The following is a 26,490-nucleotide window of genomic DNA, read 5'->3' as shown; positions in this document are numbered from 1 at the left end:
GGTTTTGGTTTTGGCTTTTTGTGTGTGTGTGGGTGGGTAGGTGCGTGTTTTTGTTTGTTTGTTTTTTGGGGGTCGGGGGGGGGGGAATGGAGGGGGCAGGCCCTCCTTATGCATCTGAGGAAGTTTTGAGGATCTAGGAGATGGGCAGAACTGGAGACAACTTCCCCTGCTCCATCTTAGTCATCTCCAACACACTGGCTGTCTGCCCAGCTCCCAACTCGGCACATGAGTGTGGAACAACCTTTGGTAATTCTTCAGACTAATCCTTCTAGGGAATATTTTTAGTTTTGAGGCATCTTTGAGCATCCACTGAGGTGCTTGCACATGCAGTTCAGGCTTCATGAATGTTCCCTCAGGAGCCAAGTGTTGATCTGGGATTCCTAGCCTGCAACATACGTTCATGCTAGTCCTAAGGGATGTGCTCAAGGTTGCTCGGGAAATCTTTCCTTTAATCAGTGTCTTTCAAACATCCAATTGCTTGACTGGCTGTCTTTCTTTAGCATCCAATAGTATGTCCTTGTGACTGTCATCCCTGTGATACATTTGTGCATTTGCAGATGTACAACCTCCCTCAAATAAAAGATATAGAAAAAAGTAAGCAGGATTGCATATCTGTAAGAGACTAGGAAGCAGAAGGGGAATATCCAATGCCTGACCAGCAGCACTAAGTTTTGTTGACCCTGAGCAGCAGTGTGAAAACACAGGAGAGAGATGCAGATGCTTTGTGGCACCTCCCTCCTTCATTTCTTTAGCAAATACCAGTAACTGCAATACATCTTCGCAGCCTCTCACATAATGAAAACATACCAAAATATGTTCACAGGTGGAGGGAAATATTTTCCTAAGTGGTGAGAGAATGTGAGAATATCTATTAAAGCCTATGGCAATCTCAGAAATACGTTGCTACTATCAGTAATTAATGCATGAGTTATAAAACTCAAGCAACTAACTTGGAGCCTGTCTTCTTTCCTACAACTGTCTTTCTAGCTGAGATCAAACACATCATTTAATGAATCAATTCCTTTTTGTCACACACATTCCTATTTAAACATCTACATTTTCTCATAGTAACATTATGCCTCATGTCTGAAATCAACATGATCATGGAAATTCCCACAGGAACCTGAAGTATGGCTCATGTTGCTCTTGCTGCACAGGAAATGCAACTGTTCTTACTCATCCTTCCTCTATAATGAAGAGTCAGATTCATTGCCTTGCTGTGCTGAGGAGGAAATTGCTGCATAATCTCCTTTCACAGCTAGACAATTCCTTCTTTCCAAAGCAGGCTAAGCATGCAAATTCTCCAGACATATTTGATGAATTTCTAATCACAGTGGGTGAAACAACAGAGCAAATGCATATATCGGTGACAGAAGCCTTGTGGTGTCTCCCTGATGAAGACGTTGTTTTCCTTGTATGCTCACCCACATATTATAATAATTGTGGGTGACACCTACTAACTGTATATATTCTGGGACAAATAAGCCATAATAAGGTCAGACTGTGGCCAGTCTTAATGTTAGAAGTCTTGAAAAAAACTAACAAATACATCCTTAGCAGCACTTCACATGGGTTGCAAAATGAAACCCACGAGATCTCTCAGTATATCATCTTCTATCACCAGTGTGGTGAAGGCAGCGCTTTCTGTCTGTGAGGATGCTCCCCTTGATCTCTTGAGCTAAGAGAGGGACCTCTGTGATTTGTGAGGAGCAGAACAATTTATGCCTCTCCAGCCTCACAGGTGTTTTATAGCCCTCTGTGGTTAGACTTTCCTATATGGGGAGGAGACACATTTCTTTTTTTCACAAGGGAACAGGAAAAAAAAAAATCTTATCTGTCACTGAGAAACACTTATTTGCTTAGACCCTCTTCAGATCAAGTTCTTAAGGAAATTTTGAGAAAATATTTGCTAGTTGCATGGAAAATGTAAACATGCATTCCTTTGCTGCATTAACAAAAATATGCTGCTTATGCAACGGCTAATAAGCCTCATGCTTTAGTGTGTTAATCACAAGAGGGCAAGAATGAAATTTTCTAGGCAATAAAACAAGTCCACAGTTTTCCATGAAGATTGTTCTTGCATCTTCAACTCCCTTTTTGGTCTTGCCCACAGTCAGAGACAAGTAACCAGTAGAGCACTGACATATTCTGGTGTTCTATATTCCCACATCAATCATGTGTGACACTAGGTGTCTGAAATGGCATGTGACTCCAGCCACAATATGGGATTATGTAGCTTGCTTCTGCAATTTTTTCTAGCTGTTAGGTAAGGGATGAGGAGAGACAGCAGACCAAGAGAAGATTACATTCCACTTAGTGGCTTAGAGTTTAATAATATGTCATCCTTGTCTGCCCTGGCGCTGATGTCATAGGGTGTTGGTGGCCTCACAGTGTGGAACCTGATTCAAGGCATTACATGGTGGTGGTTGCTATGGGAGAGTGGAATAGAGCTGCAAGCAACAACCAAACAAGATTACAGAAGAGACAAGACCCTCCACAGATACAATGAGAGACAAAACAAGAGTCAGAAAGGTTCAGTTAACTCTCATGGTCATGGCTTAGGAGCAAATGCAGAGGCATCTTCTTTTGTGTCTTTCTCCCACCAGTCCCTGAAGGATCTACTGCTCCTGCTGCCTGAGACAGGACACAGGGCTCAGGGGTGATGGGGTTGGCCACACTGCCTGCTGTTGTATGTCTCTGGCTGCTTTGCTTCCCAGTCATCTGTGGGAATCGGTGGTGGCAGAGATTCTGCCCTGCAGCAAATGCTGATTTCTGGGTCAGTTTCCCTTTCTTCCCTTGCCAGGTAGAGGAGGTACAGCAGCATGATTGCTTCACACATGGTCAGTTTGACTGGCTGACAGCTGGGACTCTTGTTCAAGAGCCAGTGATATTTCAGTTTTGACAGGTGATATTGTGCGCAGAGATTGTGCTGCAAATTAATTGGAATTACTATTTTCTGTAGAGCTACTGAAGGCCAAGACCCAGTCCTGACTAGGGCTGTGGAAAAAACAGCCCACAGAGATCAGAAATGTATGTAGAGCTCCTTAAAGACTCATTGGACTCTTAGCCAGTGTTTTTTATAAATACTGTAATGTACTTTGTCATGCTGACAATTTCCTGCAACAACAAAAGGGGAGATGTCAAGAATATGGCAGTGTTTAAGAAATTAGTGGTGAGATCTGGTTCAGACAAAGGCTCAGCAGAAATGTCATCTCATACACACATGCACTCCTCTCCTTTCTGCTTAGATTAACCTTCCCTGTGCTCTGCCACCCCTTTAATACTAGAATACAGCAGATGAACTTGAGAGCAGCAAGCCTAAACAAGTTATAACCATTTCTCTGCTTGCCTCCCATTCTAAAGAGTTAGCTGATGCTGTTTATTCTTAAACAGCTTTTTAAAGACTTTTTCTTTTTTCTTATGGAAGTTTCGAAATTTTCAGCAATATTGTGCCAGTTCACCAACTATATTTAATATGTTTCTATGAGAGTTACCCTCTTCACATCTTGTTCTGCAAATTTATAATAGTCAGTATACTTGCCTCACTCTTTTTGATTTTTTTTTTCCATCCAGAGAAAATTCTCTATCCAGTACTTCATACACGCCACTTTTGGGTTGTTGTGAATGCCAATTTCATATTTTTACAAGATATTTACAGATAATAGAAGCTATTCCTCAGGATGAAACATCATTATCGAAAGGAAAGCATCCGTCCCCTGTAACCAGCCTTCTTTACTAGCCATCTGCTAATAGGGCCCATTGTGTATATAAAATTCATTTGCATGTTTAAGTTGAAAAGCTCCATTTGCTCAGCTTGCCTATAACTGTGTGCTCTTGCTGGGGTGAATTTTAGGTCTCTGATTCATGCATTCAGTGAATATATAATTGCAAATGCAATCCACATCCAATTATGTGGAGTTTTAATGCATATTTTCTACGCATAAGTCAAGCGGTAAGTGCAACAATACATTAGCTCTCCAGGTGATCATTTGGCTGGAAGAGTTAGTAAGGTGCTGGCATTAAGCTCCTGTCCTCTAAAGTGTAATTCACTCATAGCGTTGCTGCCAACATGAGAGGTCACTTATACACTTGGCACAGGATACAGACACTGCAGGGAAGACACCAAGAATCCTCTGCATCTGTCAGAAACATGCAACTGGGACAGGCTAAGATGAACAGTCCCTAAGCCACACCTAATTTCATCTTCCCTTTCCTCAAGAAGGTATTTCACCAATGCATAGCCCAAATGTGCTGGCTGAACAAATGTGGAGAAGATTTCAGGCTTGTGTTATGCCTCACAGAGCTTGGGATTGATCTGCTGCTCTTAGGGATCACAGCTACATTGGCTCAACTACTAGTCTACCAAAAGACACATGGAATCTTTATTCACAGCATTCCTTCTCTGGACCTATCTTAGTCTCCTCCTTTCCTCCAAAATGACATGAAGGAGTTACAAACATCCACTCTGCAGATGTAGCTTGCCTAGTAACCAGGGACAGTATCCAATCCAGAGCTCATTACACCAGAGAATTGAAACACCAGTTCTGCACCATGACAAGCACACATTTGAATGTGCTGCATTGCTGTTCATCCTTCCTGCAAAATTAGTGTTTAAGATTCTTCTGCTCTCTTGCAGACTCTGAGACAACTGTTATCCTACTGTCTGTCAAGTATTAGTTATCATTGTGGCAGGTAATGGATTTTGTGTAGATTATTAAAATATTCAAGATCTATGCATAGCCTGTAGGTTGTTTTAAGCCAAAGATTTCCCCAGTGGGAAAGGGAAGGAAAGAGCTATTCCAGGGAAATAATAAAAGTCATAGTAACAGTGTAAAAAGTATAGTTCAAGATTAGACTCCTACTTCACTGTGTGTCCTGTGGATTCAGTGGAATTACTCCATGTTTGCATTGCTTTAAATAACATAAAATATTACAGAATTCAAACAATCAGTGTTATTTTTTTCACTTTCTTGGAATGGAAAAAAGCAGTGGTGTTAGGGGGGTGGCATTTAATTAGGCAAAAGTACCAGACATTTAAACCTACTGTTCTTTCAGAACAATAACTAAACTGTTGGGCTAATGCCCCATGGCATTGGAAACCACTGCTTAAAAGCATGAACAGAGTTTTAGCTACAACTGAAAGAACTTCCTCTGTTACTATATATAAAACCACAGATATTCCAAACAAATAAAAACATCACATGTAGTTAGCTTACTTCTAATTTGAAAAGACTAGAAAAAGCTTTCTCTCACTGACAATTTGTTTCGCAATTTACAGTAGTAGATCTAATGGGTTGATTTCTACAATGTAGGTAGCTGTGGCTTTCACAGCTAGATACCTGCCTGCAAAATAAATGTTATTGAAAAAATGCCTCATATTTCTTCCCTGGAGCATAGCTTGTCTCTTTATTTTAAAAATCAACCATGGCAGTAATCCTCATCAGGAAACCTCCTGACATTTTGGAAAGCTCATCTAAATACCTGTCAGACACTTGAGTGTGTTATTAAGAATCATGTATTGGATAATTGTGAATATTACCAGAAAAATATCAGTAACAAAGTTCAGATTCTACTTCACAAACCTCAGAAAAATGACTATATTAACTTTTGAAGAGCTATTACCACCACATGTATAAATGCCAAAATTTAACATAAGCTCAGTGGCACATGGTGTTTGTAAAAGCTTCAGGCTGCAGAGCTGTGTCCAGTTAAACCCTTTCTGATTCAACATCAGTGCTGAACATTTATAGCTCTGGAGCAAGGAGCTTTTGGAACAACTTATTCTGGACATCATCTCCAAACATGTGGAGGAAAAGAAACTTATCAGGGGTAGTCAGCATGGGTTCAACAAGGGGAAATCAGGTTTGACCAACCTGATAGCCTTCTATGATTATATGACTGACTGGGTAGATGAGGAAAGAGCAGTGGACATTGTCTATGTTGACTTAGCAAGGCTTTTGACACTGTCTCTCACAACATCCTCATAGGCAAGCTCAGGAAGCGTGAGTTGGATGAATGCACAGTGAGATGGATCATGAACTGGCTGGACGGTAGAGCTCAGAGGATTGTGATCAATGGTGCAGAGTCTGATTGGAGGCCTGTAGTTAGTGGGGTTCCTCAGGGTTCAGTGTTAGATCCAGTCCTGTTGAATCTGTTGAACCACATCTGGAGTACTGCATCAGTGACCTGGATGAGGAGACTGAGTGCACCCTCAGCAAGTTTACTGATGATACCAAACTGAGAGGAAAGGTTGATGCACCAGAAGGCTGTGCTGCCATTCAGCAAGACCTGCACAGGCTGGAGGGACTGGGCTGAGAAGGATCAGATGCAATTCAATGAAGGCAAGTGTAGGGTCCTGCACCTGGGGAGGTGTAACTCCAGGCACCAGTATGGTTTAGGGGTTGACCTGCTGGAAAGCAGCTTTGCAGAGAAGGACCTGAGAGTTCTGGGCGACAACAGCTTGACCATGAGTCAGCAATGTGCCCTTGCAGCCACGAGGATCAATGGTATCCTGGGCTGCATTAGGAAAAGTGTGACCAGCATGTTGAGGGAGGTTTTCCTTCCCCTCTACTCTGCCCTGAGGAGGCCGCATCTGAAGTACTGCATCCAGTTCTGGGCTCCCCAGTTTAAGAAGGACAAAGAACTACTGGAGGGACTCCAGAGGTGGGCTATGAAGATGATTAGTGCTCTGGAGGAAAGGTTGAGAGAGCTGGGTCAGTTCAACCTGGAGAAGAGAAGGCTGAGAGGGTGTCTTATAAATGCTTAGAAATATCTGAAGGGTGGATATCAAGAGGATGGGACCAGACTCTTTCCAGTGATGCTCAATGATAGGATGAGGGGCAATGGTCACAGACTGAAGCACAGGAGTTTCCATCTAAACATGACGAGAAACTTTTTTGCTTTGAAGGTGCCAGAGCACTGGAACAGGCTGTCCAGAGAGGTTGTGGAGTCTCCTACTCTGGAGACATTCAAAACACGCATTTCTGTGTGATCTACTCTAGGTGAACCTGCTTTAGCAGGTGGGTTGGACTAGATGATCTCCAGAGGTCCTATCCAACCCCAACCATTCTGTGATTCTATGAGCTTTTCTGTGCTGAATAAACAAAACAGAAACAAATTAACAAACAAAAAAAGTCAAATGCTCCATGCTGGAAAAAGTTGTCTCTTCTGTTGGCTTGAGACTGGAGTGTAACAGGTGCTGTCTCATCTCTCTGTTTAAGGGTAGTAGCCATGGTTGCTGAACTCGGAAAGCCTGTGATGTAACATCAGCTACTCTATGTCCCACAAGTACACTGTGGTCAGGAAGGCTGGGGTGGGTTAGGCAGCCTGACCACCCAGATGCACCTGCTCTGCTCAGGAGCAAAGAGAACAGATCATACTCTCAGTCTGAGGGCAAGCGTGGTTGGGCTACATCTACATCACACACCACTTCACCATGGCTCTGCGCTTCTTTAAAAATAATTTACATGATTGCTTTTTCCAGTTCCTAGTGTCTAAATTGTGGGAAGACTGTCTTGGCCCACCCAGGTGGTGTTTTTATGGTATGAATATGGATTTATGACTAATTACTTCTGGTGTGGTATGAAGGCACCCGAGAGTGTTTGGGAGTTGCAATGTCTGTTTGGATGATGTGGGAGGACTGCTTAGAGTGAATGGATCAAACCTGGTAGGGTGGTACCCATACTATCTCCTGAGAAAGGTCTCAGTGTACTTAATCCTTCATATTGAGCTCAGGTGTTCTGAAAAGCAGTAGTTGATGTGAGCCAGAATAGCAAAAGAAAGCATGATAATGATGAAATGGACAAACAGTGCTCTAGCGCTCCAGCTTACTCCTCAGCTTCACTCCACTTAGCACCCTAGGTTTACCCTTTATGATCATCCATCATGTTATGTCAGTTTCTTCCAATTTTAATACTGCTTATACCCATCATTGTCATTTACCTCTCTCACTTCCTTGAAGGAAGAAACAAACAAGAATTCCCAGCACAGAAAAGACTTGACTTTGTACTAGTGGTATTATCTTACAAGTGTGACACGTACAAACTTCCCAGTGGTGCTGACTAACCCAGCTCAGGCCCTCAGTGCCAGCCCAAGCCCACCTGCAGAGCAAGATGGGGCAACCAAGAGTGCAACTACAGAAAACACTGCAAGATTAAGTGGTTCGTAAGCAGACAATTAATGTCACATGAGCCTTAGACTGGGAACCATGCAAAAAGTTGAAAGCTATGTCTCTGGAAAATGTTATCTATTCACATGATTTTGCCCTGTCTGTGAAATTTAAGCACAGGAAACAGCATTTGTCACACCAGGTCAAATAATAAGGGTACTGAAATTACAACTACATTACCTACTGTAATTACTGTATACTGTGGAGAAAGAAACTGGAAAATACTGCACATTGTGATGGGTTTTAACAGAAGATTGACCCATCTTCATCCCTGCTCTTTCAGTAGGATTTCACTAACCAGGAGACTTAAACTCATTTTACATTAGACAAGAACTAGTTATCTGCTCTTGCCCTTGCTCACTGGCTTTATCTTCAGACCAAAGCAAAGTGTATTCTCCAGAGATGATTATTCAGAAGAATAAAAACACTGAAATAAAATAGAAAAATGCATGAGGTGGTATCATGTTTTCCTCTGGCTCACTGTCCCAACCAACGTACCAGGTACACAGCTTTCCTGGGGAAGTAGCCTTTCCATCTGTGGAATGTATGAGCTAAATGCTGACAGTTGAAGATGTCAGACTAACTTATTTCAAGGAGTTCCGATTCGTGGTGTACTAGCATAACTGCAACCTGAGTAATTGTCTTCACCATCTGAATTCCTTCAGCTTTCCTAATTGATTACAGTATTCTTCTCTTCCCATCCTGTCCCAAGTGACTCTGCCCTGCTATGAGACTCTCCTAAAACAATTCTGCTCTTTCACCCAAAGGAAGTCACATTTTAGCAGTCACTGAGCTGCTAACAATGTATTTAGGTTTTATGTCAAAATGACAGGACCTTTTTGGGATGAAAGAAGTCAAACACGTGTTCAACAGTTAGGCAGTGTCCTCTGATTTTTTTCTGACCTTTACATTGGGCTGCAGCACTGTCCACCATACTACCATCATCTTTTTCTCTTGGTTGTAGAAATTAACATCTGCCAAACTCAGAATAAAATGAAGCCAAACAAAATAAACTGAATTAATGCAGAAACTCCATATGTATTACAATCTGCCATACTGTAAGATATCTGGTCTCCAAGTCACATTGTATCTGAAAAGAACTGCAATTCACATGGACCTCAGAAAGTAGGAAAGACCTCAGAGTTTCACTTCTCATCTATCTTTTTTTGGTTCCACAAATTTTGGTCATGCATCGAAGACAAACACACTCTAGTGAGTACCTGTGCATGAGGACTACTAACAAGATAAAATAAGAAATCTAACCAAAACTCCAAACATCAGAAAGCAGGGCAACCTGAGTGGTCTAAGGACTTGTTACAAATCAAGATGATCCTTCAAACAATTGTTTGAAATAGCAACAAAATCAGCAGATCTTTAGAGGTTTGGATAAGTATCCTGAAGGTGGAAGAAACAGCCACATAAAACCTATATCATTGGGGGCCCAAGCCTCCTGTCTTCCAGAAGCACTGATTCAGGTTTGTGTGATTCTTAGACAAAATTTATGGGGTTTGAAACTGGACTCCCGTCAGGTACTACACAAATAAATACAGGAGAGGAAGACTGGTTTCACTTCAGGAGATAAAGGGAAGCAGAAAGCAGCAGAAACTTAACTTGCTTGTTAAGATTTTAGAACATAAATGATGACCTAATGGCCAGGCTGCTTTCCACATATATGCAAAAATGTTCCCGCTAAAAATACTCTATAAACTAATGACCATGTCATAGAAAGTTTTACTGCTCAGCATGGAGCTTTTTTATCCAAGCAGCTCAGTATTGTACTTCAGAAAATGTGACAGGCAAAAAGCCTTTGTATGCCTCCTTTCTATGTGCTGTATGTGCTCTCCATTTAGTATGCAGGTGGTAATCTGTTACTGCACCATGAGAAGACAAAGTGTTAAAAAGGTGCTTTGCTGTGCCAGGCTTGGAGCTTGCAAGTTAATAATTCCAGAGAGAAGAGATGAGCAGTCCAAACTGATACATTTCTTCTCCAACTAATCTTTCTTTTTAAAATTCCTGTGCAGGTTTTAGAGGCCATCATGAAAGTCTGTGAGAAAATGAGATTAAAAGTCATCTATGGGACAGACGACCCGCACTGGATCTTTCCCTTCAGCCAAAAGCTAAACAAACTTGCTCCATAGTCTTCTGAAAAAGAAGCCAGAAGCAAGGTGGGATCAGCCTCATACCTGCTGTTCATCCATACTCCTGCCTCCAGCTGGACATCATATCAACCCGCTAGATAGTGAACAGGAGGATGCATGTAGCAGAGAACTTGCTCCCAGCACATCCAGTGTCATGGTTGCTGGCTCACCATCTAGCACATTCAGACAAATGTGAACTGAGAATCCACATGTGACACAATCAGGTCTGGAACATACAGAGCAGACAGTATGCCCTGTCTCTTTGTTGGAGGAAGTGCCTCCATAGACAGTTTAGGGAGCTGTCCTTATTGGCCAGAAGAATCAAGGGCATAAAGGTAATGATGCAAGATTGAACTAAGCAAATGATTCTGTCTGTGATGAAGAGTTTGAAATACACTCCCACAGGCTCTGGCTCTGTCCAACTTATTCATTTGCTGCTACTACAAATATCAACTTTTGATCCAGTTTAGCCTTCAGAGCATGGGTTTCCAAACTGTTGCTGTCCATAGAATCAGTAAGCTAAGGTGGTGCATCACTCCTGGTCTGTACACCTGTACTGGGCTGTTGATAGTTATCAGGCAATGTGGTCAAAGGAGATGTGGTCATTGTAAACAGCCTGTATCCCACCACTTCCCTTCTGCCCTCTTGCACCATACAAATGTTCTTGCAGAATACCTCCACCAGGAGGCTGTATGCAGTACTGATTATTTTAATCTAGGAAACCTGACTGCTTTTGAATTTCTTTCCAGATATGTTGCATCTTACAAACAAGGATGCAAGCTTTTGGGCAACCTTTCTAAAGAAAGGGAACACTGCCATATGTACACTATTTTTGTCTATCAGAGTGAGAAGCCAAGATTACTTTAACAAGTCCCAGAAGAGTAAAAAGACTACCACATTTTTATTCTCTGTTCTTGGAATACATAGTTGATTGAACCCATAAAACCAAGGCACTAGGGTGAAGTCTCAGATTTACTCTTCCACTTCAACTCCTGAGCAGAAGAAAGTAACAGTCTTAAGGTGCTTGTTTCAGAACACTGCTGTCTTGAAAACAATGGTAGGAAAAATGTCTTCCATCCCCAAATTGTTCTGACATACTTAAGAATGGCCTCTGGATTTCTCAGTAGTGAGAGCACACAAAGCTCCAATTGCTGTCACTTTGCTCATGCAGTGGGAAAAACTGTAGCACAGAGAGCTCCATTGTCAAGTAAAATGAATGTTGTAACGTAGGTTTCAATATTACACAGTATAAAATAAAAACATATGGAACAATTCTAGGGTTGGGATGGAAGACAAGGTGGGAAGCATTTCTACCTGCTTGGGTGTCATTAGCAATCACTACCACAAAGTCTCACTCTATGAAACAGGACACAAAAGCATGAATTTATGTCTCATCCCTTGGATTACAGAACCCACAACCTGATCACCAGCCCTTTATGTGAAAATGGGAACGCATCACAGTCTTTCCCTTCTTCTTTACTGAAGAATGGAAGCCCACACTCTCAAAATGGGCTGGATCTTGAGGAGTGTAGCTACACATGCACCTTGAGTTTTGGGATGTCTGTTGTGGAGTGTCTTACGGAGATGATATTTTTTTAAACTTTTAGCTCTCTGAATATCTGTCTGTCACTGGAACTCCAAAAAAACAAAGTACGACACATGTCTGTTCACTTGTGAAAGCCTGAGGGAGAGAGCCTACTGAATCACTCTGCTGTTCTCAGGTCTTTCCCAGCGCCAGGCCTACAGTGACAGTGTTGGCATGCTCTCTGAAACATCTGCTATTGTCTGAGAAGTGAAAGGACACAGTTTATTTTATCTCCTGTAGCTGTTACAAGATTGACAGTGACAAATGTGAAGTGGACATGTCCCACTGAAATTCAGAAAAGAAAAGCCCTAAGCAACTTTAGAATAACTACGTGGACTCAATTCCCTCATTGCTCTGTAGTGTGAGTAGACATTCACATCTGTTAGCAATGAACATTGGCTCCCTCCTGATTTGTAATACTTTTCCTATCCAGCATAGACAGCAATATCCAATACTGTTCTCTCTTCTCTGTTACTTATTTTAGTGACTTGAATAGTACTACTCCCAATTTACATCAATACAACTGAGAATGGAACAGAAAGAAATGACTGTTTTAAATTGCTCTAGGAATTATTTCTGCCTACCCTGCTGCTGTGCACCAGTGAAAAAAAAAAAAGGCCAAAACCATTAACTCTTCTCACCTTGCCGGCAGAAATCTTTTTGGTCTTTTAAAATAACACGTCATGTTTCTACAATTCCGTCAACACACCCTTAAAACACTAATCAGTCTAATAGCTGAGAAGAAAATCTACAAAAATACATCTTTTGCATTTCATATAAATTATAAAAAATATTCAGAATATTGTGTCCAGAGATTTAACTTTGACCATTCCCCCTTGTACTGCTTCAGTAGCTATTAGATGTGATGCCCTTAGGCATCTATGTATAGATGTGTGCTATAGAGCACGGACCACATTTTATAGCCACACTGGAACTGTTAAAGTGGGTTGGACTACTGGTCTATCTCACCTGCCATCCCATCCCTGGCAGCCAGAAATGCTTACTGCTTTAGAAGAAGGTCAGTATCCTACCTCTCCCAACTCTGCTGACTTTGACCTGTGAAGTGTCCTCCCAGACAGCTCAAAACCAGGCTGGTCAGATGGTGGATCTGGGTCCAGTATAAAGTTGGAAGGCTCTACCTGATGGTTCTTGAGGGTGAGAGTGTGAGTGTGCACAGGATTAAGGCTGTAAAGAATGCTTCCCTGGGAAGCATCACTACAAAGGAAGACTTACCTTCCTCACTGGCACCCCCACAGCTCCCAGTGTGCTCCCAAGATGAGCAGAGACAACCTCTCTTCCCCAGGAAGAGGAACCATTTCTGGTCCTCGCCTTCTGCATCCTCTTCCCAAGGGCAGAAGAGAAAGAACACAAGGAGCTCTAACATGCACCAGCTGGCATGGGGATGAATGGAAATGCACTGCAGTTGGGGATGGTTGAACCTGAGGATGTTCCAGCTACCCTAGGGATAGGGGCTATGGAGGCAGAGGGGGAGGAGACAGTGTTTGAAGCCATACGTTGCCTGTGGAGGACAGGGAAGGAAATTCCAGGTTGGGAACCCTGGAGCAGTTTCCTCCACATTTGCCCTGACAAAATATATGCTTTGGCCATTCTGAAGGAAGGTGTTTAGCCCTCAATACACAAAGGACACTGCTCTGAGAGTTAGAGTCATAAAATATAACAAATAACAACTGCATCTGAAGTACAAGAATCCTACCCAGTCACTCCCAATTCCAGAAGCATATTTCTTTCTGAGCTAGGGAATGAGAAATTTACCTGAAGGTCTTGCCAGCAATAATTGGAACAACTTGTATATACTTACAGGAGGAAGTGTTTGTTCCTTCTGTTGAAGCTTGTATCCTAAACATGGGTTCTGCAACACACAGAAGTAACAACAAAGTTGTAAGAACACAGCCATAGCTATATTGTTATACTGGAGAAGCCTGAACGTATTCCCCCAGTGGAGCTTGATTTTATTTTTTTTTCCCCTGGTAATCAGAAATCCAAGAAGATAAAAAAATGGGATAGCTCGAGAAAGCAAAGAACTTCAAAGTCAATACAGCATGTTCTACACACACTGTGAATAATCAATTGCAGCAAAAATGCTCCATAGTCCCGAGAGCAAAAGCCAGGAGAAAACTGGCAAAGAGAGCAAAGTTTTCAGCTGTTTGTTACAGCATCAGAGGAAAGCACAAAGTAGTGCTTCTTGAAGCTCCACATGTTGACCCAGGAAATAACAGCTTCTTTTCACATTATTCCAAATGGACAGTCAGGGCGCCAGGTCTATCACAACTGTTGCTAAAGGATCTCAGTGACTTGAAAAAGAGCAGGGTCCATGAGTGCCACCACCTCTGCAGAGAGCTGTAGTTGGAAGGGAGAGAAGGACATGTTCCAAACGAAACAGGGACATAGCACCAGCCCTAAAGTGGCTACAAAGAAAGGGAAAAGCAGCAGTGTTCTCAAGATGGCAAATAATCTTGTAGGACAGCAGAAGGAAACAGACCTCAACACAAATCACACAGGGAAGCACTCAAAAAAAGCTAATGGAAGAAGCAAGCTAGCCTCAAGCAAGGACTGAACCTCCTGAGCTGCAGGAACCTCAACCACACAGCAAACCAGAGCCATGTATTTGGGTGGCTGTATGGGCTTTCACTGTCTTAGAGTCCAGAAAAACATACGGTGTCATGCATGAGTAAAGAATTCAACAGTGTGCTTGAGGAGTACCATCAGGCAGAAGGAAGAGTTTGCACTTCTCCTAAGGCTGCAATGTGATATGTCACTACATAAAGGGAGGAAGGAAGTCAGGGTGGCCAACAACCAGCCTGTGAATACTAGGGAGCAGGTCAGACATATTGCATGCTCTGTAGTAAAATATTTAACAGCATATCACGTCAGGCAGAAAAGATTAATCTGTTGCCTAATACCATCAATTTTTAGGCAGAGTAAAACCGTACTTAAAATGTAACACTGCTCTGTAAGTCCTCCTACCACCAAAAAGCAACTGTAGTGATACTTCAAGGGACTTAGCCCCCAGTGATTTAAACACTAGCATCTCACAATAGCCTATGTCTAACTAAAGTGCGAACACACTAATGACTTATTGGCATTTGCAAGGACTGGAAAACACCAGCAGTGCCCCAAACCCTAAACACTATTAATCAGAAGGAGATTTCAGTATTCAAAGAGAAAGCTAACATTGTCTGGATCCAGGGCTGGGTGTGAACAGCGAGAATAACAGTACCTGGTGGGTTTGGAACTGAGCACATCTCTGCTCCAGCCACCTAGCAAAGGCCTACTCAGAGCTCCATGAAAAGATCTAAACAAGCAGCCACTGAATGTATTGCTTTCTGCTCTCCTTCAGGACAACACCATGATGTGCCACTTGGCATAATATATGCCAGGGCAGGCATTCATCAGGAATGCAGCCAGCCTTTTGAAGATCCCAGCCTCCTCCTCTCCAGTGGTGCAACAGCAGTAAAGAGAACAGGACTGTAACAGCAGGCACTGGAAGGGACATAAGCAGGGAAAGAGACCACTCAAGAACAAGAAATTTAGTTCATGGGAAAGAAGTGAGCAAAGTACAGGGGCTGTATTCTTGCTGCACAAGGGAGACGGCAAGGCAAGCCCAGTGGAACTGGTGACCAGCATGTCACCTTCTTTGAACAAGAATGGTTCCAATGGTTACAAGACACTTGCTATTAGCTATGTGGTCTCATACATATCCAGTGAAGCATCAGTGACAGGCCCCACTGAGAACATGAAAGAATATGGGCACATCCAGTAGCTCTTCTGTCAGGCAGTAGTGCCAAGATTTCAGAAGTAGCTCGCCACACACGCTGATGCATCAAAGGAAAGGCTGCAGGCATGCTAAATGCAAAATCTGGCAATCACACTGTTTTCCTTTATCTAGCCTGCAAACACTGTCATCTCACACTAAAACCTGTCTCCACCAGACATAACTTTCTCAAAAAAGCTAGTAGGACCCCAACTTCTTTGCCAAGCAGGATATGTGCATATTGTAAAACCTTGGGATGTTCAGCTTACATATTCACAGCTCCCTCAGCCAAACAGCAGTAAAGACAACTGTTTGTATTGTAGCCACGTAGAAAATAACTCTAATATTTAAATCATGAAAGTGACTTCTCACCAGGGTCATTTCCAGGAGTAACTCTGGAGCCATGTGATCCATAACTGCAGGTGGGATGCTGAATGCAAAATTCCACCAGCCTGAAAGGAAACCATCTGGAAAAGGCTCTTAGTATGCCAAGGTAGCTTCAAAAGTGGTTAAACTACTGACAGAGAGTTACCTATCTACATTTACAGATCCTGCAGAGCTGTAAGGAATTGCTTGTAGAGCCCTGAGAAACAAATCAATCTAGACAACACATTTTCTGGAAGAAACAACTATATGTCTATAGAATCCGAAAATTCATATGCAGCTGCATGATTTACAGGAACAGGAGAAACAAGTGCTTTTTCAAAATACCGTTCCTAACAACTCAAATACTTTTTCACTGGGGCTACTGGAGGCTGAAAAATGCAGGCTGAAAACTGCAGGCCAATAGCATCCTCAATACATCTCCACGATATTAAAAAGTACGCTTAACCCTTCATTGATTTCCCAATCCCTGAAATAACTTCATTATTCAAGGTAATATGCAGGTATTGAAGTGCTGGATGTAAGTGAATTGTTCTCTCTGCTAAGAGAGAGCAGTTTCAGAGCTGAAGAAGCAGCTTTGAGAAGAGATAAAGAGAAGGAGATAGACTCTGTTAACTGAACTTACGTGAAGTTTTTGTCCTTTCTGTTGATACTGGTATCTTGCTGGTGCTCTCTGGAAAACACAAGAGGCAAGAAGTTATAACATGGAGTCAGATGATCCTCTGACAGCATTCTGCTCCCAGAATGGACAAGGTAAGGGGGAAAAAGGTGCTCAAAGATGCAAGCTTAAATTCTGCTTTAGTGGGCAAAGGCTGCAATCAGACACCAACTAGCAAAAGTTTCCTTTCGGTTAAAAAAAAAAAAAAAAAAAATATATATATATATATATATATATAGTGTCTACTAGTAGAACCAAACAAAAAAGCCTGTTTCTTCTTCTGCTCAATGTCTCATTCTCCTCTGGGAATAACTGATCAGTGGCAACAGAAGAAATCCTGCAGATGGCTTTGCTTCTGGAAGCCAACAGTGTAAGTATTCACGCCTTAAGCTTCTAGGCAGTTAAATTTTGTGAAGACATGTTCATCTTCATATCACTTGAATTGCTGGTAAGTACATGCAATAATGGCAATTTCCACTTCAGGAAAATCTTCTAAGTCACACACGCAAACCCAGTCCCCTGTAGGATGACTGCTGGGAGTTTTGTGATGAAAATCAGTCATTTTGCTGAAGAGATGAGAAATGTTGCTCTTCCATACTGGTCTGACCGAGATTCTCTATTGCTAGTGACATAATGCCATGGACTTCTTGCGCCCACTTGTTCAACTGGCTGATGGCAATGGGACATAATGCTGCCATGCTTAGATCCCTACTAATGCCTTGCAGAATGCAGATGGGAGAAAGCAGAAAGTAGAAAGTCTTTTTTTAGGCTTCACAAGGCTTGTACAGAGACCTTGTTCCAATGACAACATCCATCTGTCCGTGTGCTGCTGACTCTGCAAGCCACAGCTGTGCACAATTTCCTAGGTGTGAACAAATCACCCTTCAGTTGTATGCATCAACAATCTTAGTCTTCTCCAAGTTCTCAAAACACTTTTCAGTCTCTTAGTGGCACAGTTCAATACAGCTGCAGAAGTTTCAAATTCACAGATGGGAAAGGCCACCAATGTCAGGGAAGAAGTCTTGCCCTGAATCCTCAGGGCACACCAAGAATTCTCTGGTAGGCCAAAGAAAAATAATTTTTAAAAAACTTCATGAGTTATTTAGGAAAAGGCAATTAGAAAAGTTTATACTCTGTTCTGTAATTCTGGATCAGGTAGCCCTCTGCTCACTGTCTTCAAAGTCCACAGAAACTTGACTAGAGACAAAACTCAGTCCAACTGTCTTCCCTTTTGACATCCCTCTCTTTAAGCTTCAATGTGGAGCCTGTATTTTAACATCTTACTTCCTAGCTCTTCTTTTGTATTTTTTCCTTTTTGGTCCAGTTTTCTTTGGTAAACATCTTGTTTGCCTGGGCAATATGTCCTAGCTTCATTACACTAATGTGTGACCACATGTTATGCAGCAGTTCCCTGATAGCCAGTGATGTGTGGCATGGGAAAGAGTATGGCAAGTACGATTCTTAAGGTCAAAACCTTTGCATTAAAAGCACTGGCCTGTAGTCAGGAAGCTTTCAAGACCATTTTTGGGGTACAGAGGAGATCTGCTGTCATGCAGTTGGGCTGTCTGAGCAATTAACCTTTGTTAGTCACAACAGGAGACAGAACAGGTCTGACAGCTGCATAGCTGAGCATCTGGCACAACTGAAGCAAATTTTTCTTTCACTGTTAAAGAAACTATGTTTCATTTAGTGCCTGTGCTGAGCTTGATGGAGCATTTCTTACTGCCACCTCCCCAGTGCAGCTGTGCTGGTACAAATGCTGACAGGAAGCTTCCCTGCCAATGGAAAATACATGTGAGCCTCCCACATCTAAAACTGAAGCTGGGAAACTTGCTTGGAAAACGTGGCAAAGCCACACATTAGCAAGCCCTGATAGATACATTTGTGTTGGCAACATTGACAGCGGATGCCAACATTTAGACGACCCAAAATTTGTGTGTATTGCTTACTGAGGACAGTACAGCACAATGGTAAGAGAGGCATTTTACTTCACCTGAGAAGGCCAGCACAGATCCACGCAATAAACCATCTGAACAAAAGAAGGAGACAGAAAAGAGGCTGCTTGTAGGGACCACCAATCCTTGCTGAAGTTGGAAGAGCTGGAAGCATTTTTCAGTCTTGATACAGTTGCTGCTGCAGTTTGCTAAGCTATGGAGATGGCAGCCCACAGCCCTGCCTTCATCATCATAAGTCCCCAAAAGGAGTAGCTCTATCTCAGATGCTCCTCCACTTCGGTCCCCTGGCACTTCTAGCAGCCTTTAAATTTTGGTGAAGTGCTGTCTCCTGAAACTGTGTATGTTTGTGCTGGGGCTTTCTTATTTAAAAATATTGAAGGATGGACAAGAGATGCTTGTTTGGGAGCAGGTCCCGGCAGCCTCTCAGTCCTTGGTACTCTGGTCAGCTCCATCTCCTGCTGTCTCCTCTGCCAAGATGCAGAAGAGACCCTTCAACCCTCACAGGACTCACAGCAACCCACCACCTTGCTGGTTTTCTATCTCGATCCATCCTTCCAGGCAGGGAGCTTTGTCTGGGCTGCTGAAAGGAGATTCAGTGCCTGGGCAACAAGGTCTGCTGTAATACCTCTGAGGGAGGCAGGAGGTCCTACTCAGGCCAGACTTTTCTCCAGGGATAACCAAACATCTAACAGCTCTACTGAGCCCTCTGTATGCCCCCACAACCCCTTTTTCTGCCCCTCAGTTAGTCTGCCAAAGGCCTAACACAAAAAGCCTGCTTGAGCAAACTGAAGGGATTTGGTTGATCTCATGGGTTTTGGTTCAGGCTTTGAAGGTAGTTCTGAGGACCCTGACGGGAACAACAACCTGCGCCCTGTGGATGATTCAAACACCATAAACATCATAGGTAGCTAGAGCTGCAAACAAGCTTTATGTCATCCTGAGGTTTGCTTTCTGCCAGTGATTTAAGACTTAAACCTTTTGCATTGGTTGTGTCATTCAGGTAACACATGCTGAATTATACAAAGAATGAGCTACCACACTCCTTTAGAAAAGGGGAGTTTATGAGATCTCTGCTACTTGGTCTACAGGTGGTAGAGTAGGTAGTAGGTGTGTAGAAGGTGAGTAAGGCCATAGTCTAAGACCTCAGAGGCATGCAGACACATGTAGTCAGGGACACTGGGATACCCAATGGATAAACTTATCTTTTGTTTCTTAAAACTACTGTGATTTTCACCTTTTTTCTGGTCCTCCAAGAAACTATTACCCTGAATCAAATTAAAAGAACACTACCCTCAATTCAAATATGTCCAATTGCAAGTGAAGTTGAAAAGCTACTCTAAGGGGAATTGCCATGTCAAACTGAGAGATGGACACATTTCTTTTTATGTGGAGGTCCAAATCAGTGATGTTGATTTGCACCAGTTGAGAATCTGACTCATTGCATCAGCCAGTTAAAAACAAACTATGGCTCCAGGTCACTTGTAACTATACCAGAGAGAGAAGAAATGCACTGATCTGCTTTAATCAAGTTCTCAGACAGACTGATGTAGAGACTTCTCTTGTATTTGAAGTATTTCATAGTTGGCCACATGCTTTGTAGGTATGAGATGAAACATGTCTTTTTTACTTCTCTGCCATTTTCTTGCAGATAAGCTGCTGGCTACCTTCAGAAGAGGAACAGCAAACTAAAATTTAATGAATGACGAATATCAGATCCTTGTTGACTACTGTATAACTTGGAGTTGTTAGTACCACTGCAAGTTCTACACAGGCAAAACCAGAAGATTGCACATGCCGCTGGCTGTGTAGCTAATGAATTTACCTGCCTACAGTTGAGTTACACGGACAGATCACATGAGCGCTTCTTGTTTCCTTCAGTTCAGGCAAAGTTGTCCCAGCCACCCCCACTGATGGCTCAAACCACATCAACTAACTTTGCACAGATGTGCAGGATGAGCACTCACACAATGCCATGCACACAACCCAGCAGTTATCCAGCACCATAGACTTCTAACTTCTGAAATATCTCTGCAGGAATCCACCATTTCACACCATGAGTCATGCTGGGCACAGCAAAGATCCTTAGAGAGGCAAAAGGTTTAGGTCAACAGATTTTAATGGAAAACACTTATACCACATTGAGATGTAGCTGTGGCATGCTCAACACTTTAGAAAGCAAAGTCACTTACCTAGTTGTCTAAACAAGGGATTATGTGAGCAAGTTTTCAAACGTGAAATCGAAACCTTTGGGTGTGGTATGAAGTATTCTCTCAGTGTTATTTATTTAGCATAGTGTGATCTTATATTAATGAGAAAGTCCATGAAAAAATTCAGTACAGGAATTCTGCCTGGCCAAACTGACAAATTAGGATGCAAAAAGCAGTTACTATTGCATTAGTAAAGCTGTGCACTATTTATACAACTCCAGGAGAACTTCATACCTCTGTTCTTTCTTTGGGGAGTGAGCATGAATAGGAGTGAATGAAAGTAAGAAAGTAGCTCATATCGTGTGGACAAGTTATAATCATTATAAATTTAAAACCTCCCTGCCATGGAAGGTTTAGGCTAGACATTAAGAGAAGGTTCTTCCCCCAGAGGGTGGTGGAGCACTGGAACAGGCTCCCCAGGGAGGTGTCACAGCTCCAAGCCTGACAGTGTTCAAGAAGAGAGTGGACAACACCCTCAGACACATGGCGTGAACTGTGGGGTTGTCCTGTCCAGGGTCAGGAGTTGGACTCGATGATCCTGTGGGTCCCTTCCAACTCAGGACATTCTATGATTGTATGAGAATAGCTCCCACCACTTGCTTTAAGACTGGTTAAAAAAGCATTAGTCTACCTATTTTTATATTTGTTGCATTTTAAATCCACACAGATGGCTGTATAGACAAGAATTTATGTTTCTTTGAGTAAAAATCAAAAAATTTAGAAATCTATGTAGGTTAATAAAGTTTATGTGTGTTTTGCACGTGTAGCAAAAATTTGTAAAAGAGCAAATTCAGCAGTTTCAAGTATGAGCAAAGTTAATGATAACAGCAACAAGGAGTTACTATTGCATTGACGATTATCATTTAAGACAGAAAATTTTACCATTTTTGAGAAAGAGATCAGGGAATAATAAAGCTCATTGCTCAATGAAAACAACAAAGACATTTTTACAATTGTTCTATTGAGAAATACTATTTTCTCTATGCTTTGGAGCACAGAATTGAAATTAACAATTTTCAGACATGTGACCTTAGTGATAAAGGTGTGGTTTTTCCTATTCTTGAGAAAACAAAACAAAACAACACAACACATTTGCCTTATTCTTCATGTGTTTTTTCCTAATGCCCAATGCTAGTTAGAGACAAGGCATCATGCTAGATTGACCTTTGGTCAGGCCTTAGAATTTTCTTTTGTGGCATACACCAGCAAAGAAAATTTCAACTAGAATAGTTGAAGGTTGAGAAAAATCTAGGGAATTAAAACCAAGATTTTTGTACTGAAAATTACTAATCTGTTAATGGAAAGAAAAATAACCCCATGCCCAGAAAAGCCATCCTTATCTACCCTCAGTCTTAAAGCACCCAACATAAAGAGAAAGGAGGATCTAGTTTGCAGACAGCAGAGCACACATAATAAACATGACCAGGTGAGGTCATTCAATTAACTGTCATAATTAAAGTTATGGTTCCCATAGCAGAGCAGTTCAGTACAACCATAAGAAAGTCAGGCCCTCTGAGGCATCTTTCTTTACTCTACTCTCGTCCTATCTGCTGGAGGTGTAAGGAAGCAACCTCTCTGCCTACTCTGAGAGGTTCAGCCCTCTCAGATATCCACACATAAGTTTCCTCCAGGGTCTTCTGGGAACCACTGGATCCCAAAGTCTTCTCCAAAAGCCCGTTGGCAGGAAATAACACATAAGAGATAAATACACTGAGTTTTTTTCATCCTTTAAAAACCCCCAACAACAACAAACAAAACCAGACAACCAAACCAAACAAACAAACATAACCACTAACAAAAAAACCCTCCTCTTTCTTATGAATAGTGCAGGACTTCACATACTATGAGATTTGAGTAATGACTGCCCTTCAAGGCTCATTACTAAGTTTGCATCCCAAATCTGTCATTAAGCTAGCAAGGGGAAGAGGTCAGGGAATGTGAGGGAAGGAGGGGTGAGGAGGTCACTGTGCAGGGGGTCTGTCCCTGTTTGCAAAGCAGAGGTTGCCCTCTGAGGCCTTAGGGATCCATTGCTCTTAAGTCACCAGATGTTGCCCATGCTGTTCCTCAAATCCAGGTGGGAAATTCCATCATCAGAAGGAAAAACAGGAATAATTTTACCGGTAATTTATAAGCAACAACAAGCAAAGGGGGCTCAGATGTGTGTGTACCAACCTAATATGTATGATTGATTTATTCAACCAATGAAGGCTTCCATGCCTGATTCTATATTATCAAATATCACCAAGATGTTCCAGTTCATATATCACTGAGTTTCCAGTTCAGATCTTTACTGAAAAGAGCTAGATGCTAGGTCTAGATTGGAGTTTGTCCCATATTCAAGGGAGTCTTCACACATGACTGTGTTTTAAGCAACTTACGTTTCACATTAGACAGATTCTAACGTATCAGTTATAAATGCATGTAACAGGCCTTGCCTGTAAAAATTTTCTTTCAAAACCAAGCTCTCATCTCCCTGAAGTAGGAGTATTTGCTGTCATTTAGCACAGCCCAAAAGGAAGTTGAAAAATTCATGTCATGAAGCATAGGAATGAGGTCCCACATGTGCTCCCCAGCCACAACTCCTTTCCTCATCTTGGAAAGTAACAGAGGACAGCCAAGCTTTTTTTTTTTTTTTTTTGCATTTTTTGTATTGTTTTTGTATTGTTTCCCAGGCAGAGGGCCTACAGCTGAGTTTTTGAGACTTCATTATCTTGGAAACAGTACAGGAGTTCTCCATGCAAGCAGCTAATGAGCAACCAAAGAGCTGTATTCATGGAACCAAGGAGTATTTACAAAGTTACACTGGAACACCTACCCATTTTTCCTCGTCATAATATTCTGGTAAATAACACTTAATCTTTTATATCAATATCCTGATATCTGATTGTGATTATAATACCATATAACACATACAAAATCTTAGCACTTGAGATTTTTTAGTTGATAGAATGGCAAACACACAAAGTCAATACAGACAAGTAGTCACTGTGTGATCATGAAACAGCAGATAGCCAAAGATAAAGTCCACTGGCAAAGATTTACATTTGTTTTTCTATTTAAGTAAATGCCTATCTCCTGTTTTAGAGCACAATGTGGAACAGGAAAGCATTCCTGGTAAATTCCCATTGCAACATCTTTAAACCCATTTCACATATGAACAGAACTTCTGCTTTGTTTGATAATGTGGGCACATTCATTTGACACTTCGCAACTGGCTAGACACTGGAGTTCGAATTATCAGAACTGAATTAGTCAATGTCATACTTAAGAAACAAGTTTTCAGCTGAACTGTGGCCTCCAATGCACTTGCAAAGAAAAACAGTACTGCGTTTGTGTACAATGGAAACACTCACAGAATTCCATCAGAAGTAACTGGGACTTCCTGTAAATAAAAAGGAAAGGAGCCCTGCAAAAATAGTTATGTATAATAATTTTAAATCATCTGGGTAAGTATGAATGCTGTCTGCCTCATCATAAGCTCTGCACCTCCAGAAAGAAGTTCAAATCACAAGGTCTGAATTAAAGTACCTGAATGACATTTGTACCTTTGAATAACATGCCTTCGAATACATTTGTGATTTTGTCTTCATTATTTTAGAAATCAAAAGAAAAACCTATCAACATATGTGAAAGTAAAAGTGGTGGCAATCAGAGCGATACAAATATCACTTAAAGACAAAGAGAGGAGTGCTGGTTTAGAAGTTCAACTTAGACACGTTTTCGGCTAAATGAAAGCTTTCCCACAGGCCCATAGTGCCTCTATTGCTCATGTGTACTCTGCGAATTAGAATAATATTCATTTCCCTTCATCCTCTTCTTGTCTTGACTATTTAGACTTGATGTTGGAAAGTGTCTCACAGAAAATGCTTATCTCTCCTGAGATGTGTATGAGGTATCCCATTTGTCTAGGTAAGGAAAAATGAACATCTCAGCTTCATAGCGGACAAGTCAGGCCTGATTAATTTTCTCAGTAAACCTAACAGATTTCAATGGTTCCACTTCCACTTCATCTGCCAGGCTTTCCCCTCCTCCAAACCTTTTTGTCATGGTGGCAGATTTAACACATGGTCTTTCTTAATGCGATAGTAAAATAAAGAGTCAAACCTTACCATTGGTGTCCATGATGAAAACACTGGCTTTAGTACTGTCATTCCCTAGTTTGCTGCTCACTCTGCATGCATATTCCCCAGCATCAGCCAACGTGGCTCTATAAATGTGAAGCTCAGAGTACTTCCTGTGAAATAAGAAAAAACATGTAAACGTCCTGTATTGGTGTAACAGTCACTGCATCAACTAATGCACACTTTTTTGTCTCTCAACAAAGAGTCCTGTTTTCTATTCTCATTGACAGGTTGATACTATCCAGGTTTGAAAGAAAGGAGTGGAATAAAAAACTATATCTCTTACAGGCTGCTGGAAAACAGGCATATTAATTAATTCAAATGAAGATACTTGTTTATTCTCCTCTGCTGGAGAGAAGTCTCTATTCTTAGAGGAAATCTGAAAAACTTGTCTCTCAGCTGAACTGTTGGCTAATCAGATGCCATGGAGATGGCAGTTCATACTGCCAGTAGCAGAATTCTGGGTAAGTACTGTAGTTTCCAACATCTGACTAAATAATTATGAGATTAGGACATGCCATTTTCTTTAAAAGCCTCTGAAACCCCAATAGTAAATCATTATTACAGGCAGGAGCACAATTTGCATGAAGCTACATTGTATTCCTGGCTCAGATACATAATTTAATGAGTTTCCAAGGTTTTAAGATTAGATTTTAAAATGCAGAACATTAATTTGGTAGGAACATGTTCTGTTAGCACCCAAAGGGTCCCCAGGTCCTGTGATGGCAGTTACCCAGACTCCAGAGAATAACTAGTTTGGGGAATATACACACTTCATTGCTTTTCTCAGTTTATGTTTAAAAGAAGTGCTTTGGTGAAGTTTTGTCTGTAGCAAAGCCTACTCATTTATCTAGAATAGTCACTTAATAGAGTGCATGAGCATTGGCTTCCCTAAGTTGGCTTACTCCACCATGAAGGACTGAGACCCAGGAAGTAGGGGTTCTTCACTTACCAGCATGTCTAGCAACCAGTGTTGATCTAAGCAATGTTTGGGGAGTTGTTTTGCTTCAGCACAGCCGTGTCTCCTAACACTCCTTGCAGAAATCACAACTGGTTACCCATTCTGGGAACCACTGAGCAGGGTTGGGTTCAGACCAGAAACGCGTTTGTTGTAGGAAGGGGCTTCTGGAGCAACTGAAATGTTCAATGCCACCTTCCAACTCATCCTTCTGAGCCATCCTTTCTCTAGCACAGTAAACTATTCCATCTGCTTATCAGCAACTCAGCCTTTCCTGTCTCTAGGCAAAGGCTCTGCTGCTGAAGAGTCAGCACTGTGACCCTCATGAGATGAGAACAGTGTGCTAGGTGGACCTCAGCTCTGATAGAAGTCCACATTACAAGGGTTTTCCCTCATGTCATGAAAGAGGGCTGTTTTCTTGAGGCTTCTCAGATTGAAAGAAGGAAAAGCAGCCAAGCTAGGATTAACAATTTGCTTGGGTTTGCTCAAACGGTAAACAATTGAATAGCTGACTATTTGTGCTCCCTTCTCAAGCAATGTTAGAA

At 41.8% G+C, this 26,490-nt stretch overlaps 1 protein-coding gene across 13 annotated transcripts in view; it reads right to left on the bottom strand.

The window, feature by feature from the left end:
* The window catches only part of NRG1 (neuregulin 1), a 473,787-nt gene that overhangs the window by 109,939 nt on the left and 337,358 nt on the right, over window positions 1-26,490 (bottom strand). For 9 of the 13 annotated variants that reach the window (XM_071801980.1, XM_071801982.1, XM_071801978.1 and 6 more), the window contains 3 exons: window positions 24,976-25,100; window positions 16,672-16,719; window positions 13,710-13,760 (listed from right to left, as the gene is read on the bottom strand). In XM_071801980.1, coding sequence (XP_071658081.1) covers window positions 13,710-13,760; window positions 16,672-16,719; window positions 24,976-25,100 — 224 coding nt within the window. The remainder of the gene's footprint in view (window positions 1-13,709; window positions 13,761-16,671; window positions 16,720-24,975; window positions 25,101-26,490) is intronic. The other 4 variants (XM_071801976.1, XM_071801977.1, XM_071801985.1 and 1 more) reach the window with 2 other exon arrangements.

Source organism: Patagioenas fasciata, chromosome Z (assembly GCF_037038585.1).
Source record: "Patagioenas fasciata isolate bPatFas1 chromosome Z, bPatFas1.hap1, whole genome shotgun sequence".
Lineage (NCBI taxonomy): Eukaryota > Metazoa > Chordata > Aves > Columbiformes > Columbidae > Patagioenas > Patagioenas fasciata.
Note: the sequence above shows the minus strand (reverse complement) of the source record. Positions and strands in the feature narration are given on the sequence as shown.